Source organism: Hipposideros armiger, unplaced genomic scaffold (genome assembly GCF_001890085.2).
Source record: "Hipposideros armiger isolate ML-2016 unplaced genomic scaffold, ASM189008v1 scaffold_129, whole genome shotgun sequence".
In the NCBI taxonomy this organism is placed as follows: Eukaryota; Metazoa; Chordata; class Mammalia; order Chiroptera; family Hipposideridae; genus Hipposideros; species Hipposideros armiger.
This window is the reverse complement of record NW_017731479.1, coordinates 1350931-1360565: the sequence shown is the minus strand read 5'-3', so window position 1 is coordinate 1360565 and position 9635 is coordinate 1350931. Positions and strand designations below refer to the sequence as shown.

General features: G+C 48.0%; 1 protein-coding gene across 1 annotated transcript in view; it reads right to left on the bottom strand.

Annotated features, from left to right (window-relative positions):
- Positions 1–456: 456 nt before the first annotated feature.
- The window catches only part of CCDC60 (coiled-coil domain containing 60), a 141948-nt gene continuing 132769 nt past the window's right edge, over positions 457–9635 (bottom strand). Inside the window, exons 8-12 of the mRNA XM_019649058.1 lie at positions 9296–9380; positions 6095–6166; positions 3240–3302; positions 2521–2643; positions 457–592 (exon numbers count right to left, since the gene is read on the bottom strand). Of these exons, the coding sequence (XP_019504603.1) occupies positions 457–592; positions 2521–2643; positions 3240–3302; positions 6095–6166; positions 9296–9380 (479 nt within the window). The remainder of the gene's footprint in view (positions 593–2520; positions 2644–3239; positions 3303–6094; positions 6167–9295; positions 9381–9635) is intronic.

The window sequence follows — 9635 nt, the reverse complement described above, 5'->3', positions numbered from 1 at the left end:
TCACTTGCTTTTTGTTATCTATCAGCCCTGTGCTGGGGCGCAGTGTTCCCAGGATATACCTGCCTTGTTTTGTATCCTTGAGGGGTTAAATTGTTTGGGGAATAGACTGATCACCCCAGAGACCTCAAACTCTGGAAGTTTTCAGGTTGGTTTGCCTTATCTGCCTCTCCCAAAGGGGCTGGCAAGTTGGTCCTTGTTTGCAAGTCTGAATCAAACGCAAGGTAAATATAGGGAACAGAGCTGGTTGGATTATCTGTGGTTCAGGAACTGAGGGGTTCTTGCCTGATTGTGCTCTGGATATAGTCTGTTTGGGGGGCGGGCCATATTGGTGGCCAAGGACAGTTTTGGAGTGAGGCTTCACTATGTCTTAAAGGATAATGGGATCAAATGTGATTTTGTAACAACAGCCCGCCCTTCACCCGCTTCCAGGACCATCTTATCTGGTTCTCAGGATCCTTACCAGTGGTCTGCAATTTCATCTGCATCTCCTTTTACCGTGGAGACCTGATGTCTCATTTTTGCTATATCCTTTTTAAAATTCGAGACAAGGACAAAAGAATGGAACTTCTGGAGACCTCTCTCTTCTTGGCGCCTGTATCACAGGTTGTATGAGAAAGAGGAAGAAGAATTAGATCCCTTTCTCCTTTACCATCCTAGCTGGCCTTCGAGATCTGACTTAAATACTTTTTCATTAACCATCCTCCTTAACCATCCCAGCCACTCTTTAATTTTTAGCCGAGCTCTGTCCGCAGGAGGATACAGCTCTCTCCAAGGTTCTGAAATGTTCGTTCCCTGCCAAATCCAGTCACTTTTTAAAAAGTCAGCACTCATTTTCTGTCTACTTTTGATTGTATTTACATAGCTTTCTCGTCTGTAAAATGGAGAATAATAATGGTTCCTAGCTTTCAGAGGTGAGGATTAAATAATATAATGTGTGTCAAGTGCCAAACTTAGCGCCAGACACATAATAGGTGTTTGACTCATATTGGTTCCTCTCTTCCCTTCTCCCCTTAGCATTTTGTGCATATGTCCTATCTTTCCAAGGAGACTTGATATTATAAATATAACCATATCACTCACCTATATATGAATTTCAATGCTTCCCATTTTAGTCAGAATAAAGCCCTCTGAGTAACTTGCCCTCTAAGGCTCTGGATTATTCGGCTCCTATAACACTTTCCACCTTCGTCTCCATCTTTCCCATCCATTTCCTCCCAGCATTTTATGCTTTGGCTCATGATCAAAGTCTCTGAGATAAAGTTCAACCTCCACAGCCCATCTAGTAAGACCTTTTATGATCTGGCCTCTATCTCTGATTACCTTGCAAGCAACCTAAGTCCCAGCCACACCTGGCTATACTGTCAGATCCTGGTCCACCATGCCCCTTCTGGCCTTTGGGACTTTGTTGTTGCTTTTCCCTGGAACTCCCTTCCCTCCTATTTTTCCTGTGTGACTTCCGCCTTTTGAGTTCCACCTTTTCTACTTAACCACTCTGTGACCTTGACTAGAGACGTCTGTGAGCCCACTTTTCTCATCTATAAAATGGGTCTAATAGCACCTACTCCATAGGTTTGCTGTTAGGACTAAATGATAAATAAACACAAAGCTCTTAACACCCATGACTGGTACATAGTAAGTGCCCTGGAAATAGCATCTGTTTTTATTAAACTGAAAATGCTGTTTCCCCTGGGAAGAGCTTTCTGATTGCTGTCACGGGCTAGGCAGGACATCCTTTTCCTGTGTTCCCTCAGCCCCCTGCTCACTCCCCTGTTCGCCTTCATCACCCTGTGTGGTAATTGCACATTTACTTGTCTGTCTCCCTCACTAGGCTGGGAGCTCCTGGAAAGCAGGGATAAATGATCTCTGAGCCCGTGGCCCCGAGCAGGTAGTCAGTCCATGCATGCTGAGAGGGCAAAGGGTCACCGTTCAACCGTCACTGAATGGCTGAGTTCATTGGGGTGAATGGTCACTGCAATCAAGGGGTATGCTGGGAAGGAAGGCAGTTCTTGGGTTGTCAGAATAGAAAAGCTTCTAATTTCCTCCCTGGACTCTTAAAATCAAGTTCCAAGTCTTACTTACGCCATTTATGGCTGTGCACGATGCAGCTCTCAACCCACCGCTTCTCTGTCCTCTTCACATTTTCCATGTCCCTTTCAGCCTTAGGACTTTCTATGCACGTTTCCTGCTGCATGGAATGTCCTTCCACCCTCTTATCATACCACCTGCTCCTCATCCTTCAGGGCTCCTTCAAGCCTTCAACTCACCTCCTTAGAGAAGTCCTCCCAGATTACCCAACCGATATTAGGTCTGCATGATTTCTTTCTCTCATAGCACCCTGCTCTCTGCCTGTATAGCAATGATTATCATTTCTACCTGTCCATTAATTCACTTATTTTGTTTCTGCCTATATTTTCCAGGAGAGGCTGTAAGCTCTCTCAGGGCAGGGAACATGTCTTTCTTAAAGCCCCAGCCCTTGGCATCGAGTGGGCTTTGAGTGAACAGATATACGAGTGGCCTTACTTCATAAGGATCTCCATCTTGTCCTGGAGACAGAAGCCGGCCTCCTGGGCCACGCTGTAAAACTTGGCCCTCATGGTGCTACACACCTCACTCTTGCAGTGGCTGATGTCACGGTTGGTGCGGCTGTAGACACAGGTAAGAAGGGCTTGGGAGATCAGGCCCAGGGGACAGGCCCATGAGGAGGGCCGCTCCGGAGCCTCCCCCAGCATTCCCCTGGATGTACGAAGGACAGATCTTCTCAACAACGTCAGGCCGTGGGTGCAGGCCTTATTATATGAGCCAACATGAGATATTGGGTCAATTGAGCCCAGCAAATGTTCAGGACCACGAGAGGAAGATGGGATTTGGAGCTGGGGGATTTAGGTTCAAACTCCAGTGCCACCCTCCTTAGCTATGTGAGTCAGGCAAGACATTTCACTGGCCAGGTTGTTTAGTCTGCTTCTCTGTAGATGGGATGATGTCCCCACCTCATAGTGTTGCTTTGGAGGAATAAGCAAGCTAATGAATATGGAACGCTTTGCTCAGGGCCTGGCACCCAGGAGGAATTTGTCGCCATTGTCTGTGTTATTGCTGGGCATCTTGACCATGAGCCCCTTGCCCTGAGAGTCCCTTGTCCTTTGGCAGTGTCTGTGGCTGCAGGGAGTCTGGTCTGCCTTGGGTTGGTTCCACATCCCTGGGAAGATAGAGGGTGTGGTCCTTCCATTGCCCACTTTGCTTACCTTTTAGACTTCTTCTGGATTGATTGGCTGTGGCTTTCTCCACTTGTACTGCTGGATCTGTCACTGAAATACAAAGGGATGGTTTCAGGTTGCCTGGAGCCTGATTTTCACAAAAAGGGCACCTTCAGGGTCCCCCTGCTAGCCTGCAGGATTCAGTTAAGGGAGGAGGTTCCAATGAAAGCACCAGTCATAGAACTAACTCCGCGTGTATTTTCCCCCTTCTTCACCTTTGCTCCTACCATACCCTCTGTCTGGAAAGTCCTTATTTCTTTTCCACCTACTCAAATGTTACAATGTTTCATGGCTTACAGCAAGTTTTGCCTGTTCTGACTTTTCTAGTCCCCCGTTAACCTTCTTCTGCCTCTGCCTGTTGGCAGGATGACATCTTTTCTGGATCCCAGTTTCATCTGTATAAAATTGGCCTCTCTCCCTGGAGGACAAGTTCATTGTGGACCCCATCCATCCTCCTGTCTACAACCATCAGCACTTAACCTGGGGCCGAGAGCCGAGTTGGGGAAGGGATGGTTGAGTCCTGCTTGTCATGTTGTCTTGGGCGTTCCTGACCCCAGACTGCCTCCTCATTCAAGGATTCTTTTCTCTAAATTGGATCCTTGAGCTGAACACCCATTTCACTTGACTTTGGAGGCAGACAGAGCTGGGTTCAGAGCCCAGCCCTGGCACCACCACCTCCCAGCTTGTGGGCAAGTAATGCTACTCTAGATTGTCAGCTTCCTCATCTGTGACTGATCAACTAATCCCTCCATTCGACCCTTTCTACATGGGGCTGATTGAATTCTTTGAGTGGCTGCTGCTTCGTGTGACTTTGCCTGGATGGCGTTCCTGGTGAGAGCGGGACAAGATCCCTTGCTTATGCCCATCCCTCCTCTATGCCTGCTCTCAGGTCCTCCTTTAGTGACTGGGCCTTTAGCACCAGGGTCTAGCACCTTCCCTCCCACACTGTCTTCCTTCGCTTCTTCCAAATGTCTCAAAAACTGACTTGACTGCTTTATCTATGTGGTTCTAGAGGATAAGACCGTTTTTCTCACCCCTATAATGTGTAGCTAGCCCTTCTCGTTTGGCCTTGTGACATCTGGGACTTCTTTTTATTATTGTTATTTTTTATTGGGGAACAGTGTGTTTTTCCGGGACCCGTCAGTTCCAAGTCAAGTAGTTGTTTCAATCTAGTTGTGGAGGGCACAGCTCCTTGGCCCATGTGGGGATCGAACCAGCAACCTTGGTGTTATGAGCACTGCGCTCTAACCAACGGAGCTAACCGGCCACCCCTATCTGGGACTTTTTTAAGGAGGCAGGCCTGGTGCTTTCCCAGACCCCTCTCCATAGGAAAGGTCATGGCTTTTGCTGCTTTTCCCAGAGGCTCATGGGACTGGGACCTAGAGGCCTTAGGCCTGGCAGGTGATGGAGCAAATGCCTATCCCCCAGCTGGGACGCAGAGCCCCAGTACTAATACCCAGAAGGCCATGTGTTGGATTCCAACCAGCCGCTCCGACCCCTACAAATGAATCCTTTGGGGGAACATGTTGGCTTTGACCTTTCTCCTGTAGATGGAGCTCTTCTATTCTAGAGCTGACTGTGTGACTTGGGGAGAAGGTGGGAGGTGAGGGAAATAGTGTTATTAGCTGTGATAAACAAACAAACAAACAAACAAACAAAAATAACAAAAAAGACCCTTTTGCCTGTCTCAGTCTCCTCTTTCCTTGACTCTCATTGATTTTCAGCCATACTGGTTTTTGCTCAGTGCCTCTAAGTTGCTTCCTATTGCAGGCCCTTTGCACATGCTATTCCCTCAGCTTGCAACACTGTTCCCACCTTTCCCAGTCACAGGCTAGATAATTCTTCTATTTTCCTCAAGTCTCAACTTAAATGTCAGATTCAGTCTTGGTTAGGACCCTGCCCTCCATACTTCTTCAGAACACTTTCCCTCATCATGATTATATGGCTAAGCCTGTGGGGTTATTTGACAAATGCATGACTCCCCCATGAGACCAGAGATTCTTAACCATGGGCAGGATTCAAGGAGTCCACAAACGCAGGTGGAACAAGGTTACATCTTTGTTTTAACCAGCCTTTAGCAGAAATGGAAGCCACAGATATTTGCACATCACACTACAAGTGCGGGAGCTATTTTGAAAAATCATTTACACTCGATAGTAATCCAAACTTACAGTAGTTACTAGAGCCGCTGCTGCGTCTTGTTGTACGGTGCCTCGTGGAAGAGGCTCATAGATTACTACATCCCGAATTTGATTTTACTATCGTAGTCTCTATTGCTATAGATTTCTTTGTAAACCTTTGTAATTTACAGCATGCATTTAAAAGCAATTTTCTGAAAGGATCCACAGGCTTCTTCAGACTGTCAAAGGGTTTATGGCATAAAAAACAGTTGTAACCCCAGTCTAGACAGTGAGATCCATGAGGGCAGACTGAATCTTGTCTTATTTGCTGCCGAATCCCCCAAACCTAGCACATCCCTGGCACAGGGTGGGGATCAGTGAATATTCCCGAGATGAATAAATGAAATGGGGGCAGACCTCCCCTCCCTCATTACAAGTCACCCAAGCAAAGCGGGAAGGACTAGTCCTGTAACTCATCCTCTCTACTCCATCCCTCCACTACTGGAGGATTTTAACTGTGGGGTGTACCGTTGTTGGGGAGCAATGTCTAGGTACTCACCCCCCAGCCCCGAGAATTAAGGGGCTTATGTCCAGTGAAGAAGGAAAAAGTCCCCCATTCCCGCTCTCCACTTACCACAGTTTGGTGAGGAGCATCTCTGCCATAGCCCCTGTAACTGGGGGGTGCCTCCCAACCCACCCGCTGTGGGCCTCAGGCCTTCCTACCTTGATTTGCGGGTGGTCTGCATGTCTCTATAGGCAGAATCGCTCTTGGTTTGTTTGACCATTGACAAGATACTGCAAAGCAAGGTGAGTTTCTTAGTAAGGCACCAAACCTGCGGTGCTCCTGAGGCAGTTTATCTGCAGGAGGATGAAGAATTCTCTTTCTGGAGCAAGGCCCCTGAGACTCTACGGGGCATAGAAATCACCTGGGGCGATTGCTAAGAATACGGATTCCTGGGCCCTGCTCCCAGAGATTTGGATACATTAGGCCTGGAGTGGGGCCTCACTCCAGAGCTGCATTTAAAACCACACAAACACACGCACGCACGCGCGCGCACACACACACACACACACACACTCACACTCTCTCTCATGCACTTTTGATTCATGTGTGCAGAGAGAGCACATTTGAAACCTTAGAATTTCTCAGCACATCGTGAAAAAATGCCTATTAAAAAATACAGTTTCCTCTAGAGAGTCTCATTCAGTGGGTCTAAGATGAGATTAGAAATTTGTATTTTTTCACGAGCACCCCAGCTGGTTCTGATCTTCACGGACATTTGGAAAACACTGCTTGGAGGAATTTAAGAAAAGGCCATCTTCCTAGACGATGCTACGGTCTGAACGTTTGTGTCTCCCCAAATCATGTGGTGAAATCCTGAGCCCCCCCCAAGGTGATGGCTAGGAGGTGGGGCCTTTGGGGGTGACGCAATCAGGAGGGTGGGGCCCGCATGAGTGAGGTTAGTGCCTTTTTTATAAGCGACCCCAGAAAGCTAGCTTTTCTCTTCTGCCATGTGAGGTTACTGTGAGAAGACAGCTGTCTACGAGGGAGAGGGCCCTCCCTGGACAGCAAATCTGCTAGCACCTTGGTCTTGGATTTCCAGCCTCCAGAACTGGGAGATATATATGTCTGTTGTTTATAAACCACCCAGTGTTTGGTATTCTGTTATAGCAGCCCAATGGACTACGGTAGGTGATACAGGGAGGTCTGGCCTTGAGGCTGGGGGCTGGGCAGGTTGGCTTTTAGGTTCCTAAAAACCCCCCATGTTCTATGTCAGCCTTGATGGGAGCAGATTTGATGTCCAAAGTGAAGAGGAAATCCAGATTGTGAAGTGAGGTGGGGCAGAAGAAAAGCTAGAAAAGCTGCGGCTTTTCCTGTCTCTCTGCAGCTCCGCAAAGAAGCCTTCAGTATCTGCTGCCTCGGTGAGAGATTAGGGAGATTTTTCTCCCGGAGGAAATGAGGAGGATGGGAAATGTGAACGGGTTCTTACTCTGTAACCATGGTTATTTTATCACTAAAGTGCAGGCAGAGGCCATGTGATGAATTTTGTGAGAACCAGGTTCCCGTGTGGTTTTGTCTTTGACGACCTTGTGCCATCGCCATTCTTTTCCATCTGTGAGATGGGACGATGGTAATGGGTAATAAGCCTGTCTCACCAAGGAGCTGCCAAGACTCTGGGGGACACTATGTGTGAAATAAAAGTAGCAGCCATCACCGCTATTGCCATTTACCGAGTGCTTACAAAAATGCCAGGCACGTTCTAATATGTTAAATACATGATCTCGCTAACTGTTTGAAATGACTCATTGAAGTAGCTAGACATTATCCCCATAACAATAATACTTCACCAGGATAATATTTAATCCCCGCTACAACTCCTTGGGATAGGTTGTTAATGGGCCTCATTGGACAGAGCCGGAATCAGGCTCAGAGAGGTGAAGCGACTTGCTCAACATCACACAGCAATGAAATGATGGGAGTAGAGATCGACCCTCATCTCTTTGGTTCCAAGGCAAATGCTTTGATGCTACACAATCTCATTTTACAGACGGGAAAACTGAGGCCGAGAGGAAGGCTGAGTGACTTACTCAAGGGTACCAGGGTCTGAACCCATGGCAGTGTGACTCCAAAGCTAGTGATCACGCTGTGAGTTCCTACAAAGGAAGGAGCCTCGTGGAGGTGATGCTTTGTCATTATCATCTGTGTCTAATGCTGATCAATCAGGGATGGCAGCCAGGGCCTTAAGGGCCAGCATTGTCTCCGAGTGCCTGCCAAGTGCCACCCTCCAGAGCCCCGATGCGAGCTGAGGCAGCTGCTGACACATTCATCATTAAAAGCAGGGGCGGGGCGTGATGCATGTGAAAGTGCTGGGTGAACTGTAATTATGGTAATAACAATAACCAATAAGTCATAGCCGGCATCTCAGCAGGCTGAAGGCAATGATGAACCTCTTCTTGGGCCTCATTTATTCTCAGGAAATAATTTGCCTACTCAGAGGGATCAGCACTTGGGAAGGGAACTCTGGCTCCAGCCCATGTGCATCCCGGGGCCTGTAGAGGTCAGGAGCGCTGTGGACCAGGCTTCCCACCAGATGGAAGTCACTTCCGGTTCAAGTCTGATAACCGTCAGCCAATCCCATTGGTGGTCGACGTGACACGTCAAAGGGTTCTTGTTGCTCCTAGGATAGACCCCAGAATCCTTGCGGTGGCCTCCTGAGGTCCCCAGACAGACCGATGCCTCTTTCCACCCATCTTGGCTGCATTTCAATTCCTTGAAGGTGCCATGGTCCGTTTTGACCATGTTTGCACATATGCTGCTGCCTGTAATGTTCAGCCTGTTCCCCTGCCTGCCCCCTGCCCCCCAACTTCAGCTGGCTAGCTCTTTCTCATGCTTCATTCAAAATCTCAGCTTCAAGTTTCTTCTGTGGAGGAACCTTGTCTGATCCCCACTCCCACCCCAGATGAACTCAGGTTATAATTACCCCTATTATTTATTTACTCTCATAGATATGGGCCTTCCTTTCAGAATGCTTGCCTCTGTAATTAGTACGTTGTCCATGCACAGTTGTTAATATTCACTAACTAAACGAATGCATGACCTGAGAATCTCTGGGAAGCTGCAGAGCAGAGTGGTAGAGAATGGTTTCTGGAATTAGAAAGATCTGGGTTCAAGTCGTAGCTGGGTGACCTTGCACAAGTTCCTTTGGCTCGCTGAGCCTCATTTCCTGATTTGTAAACTAAAGATGCTAGTACCCTACCGTCGTAGGGTGGTTGTAAGAACCCGGAGAGATGATACACGTGCAGAATGTATATTGCTCAGTGCTTGTCACAGAGAAAATGCTCAGTAACTGGGAACTGCTGTTGTTCATGTCACCGCTATTATTTTGATATCCTTTATTTGCCCTGGGAATCAAGAGAACATACCTGGGCACTTTTTTGTGTGTCCCATCATCCATCGTCATTGTCCGCCGGGCCTCTTCCCGAACCATCTCCAGGAGCTTCTGCAGATCTGACAGGAATGAGAGGTCACTGTCTGGATGGCACTCCTGAGATATGATTGTGTAGTACAGGGCCCAGCCTCCCGCCTAATCCTGCCTCTCTGCTTCTGGGTGTTGGGGTGCTGAGGAATTAGATCAGGCTCCAGAAGAGGCAGCTCATAATGTTTGGCAGGTTGTAAATCTGACCATGTCACTCGTTAAAACCCTTCAGTGAGGGGCGGCCAGTTACCTCAGCTGGTTAGAGTGCAGTGCTCATAACACCAAGG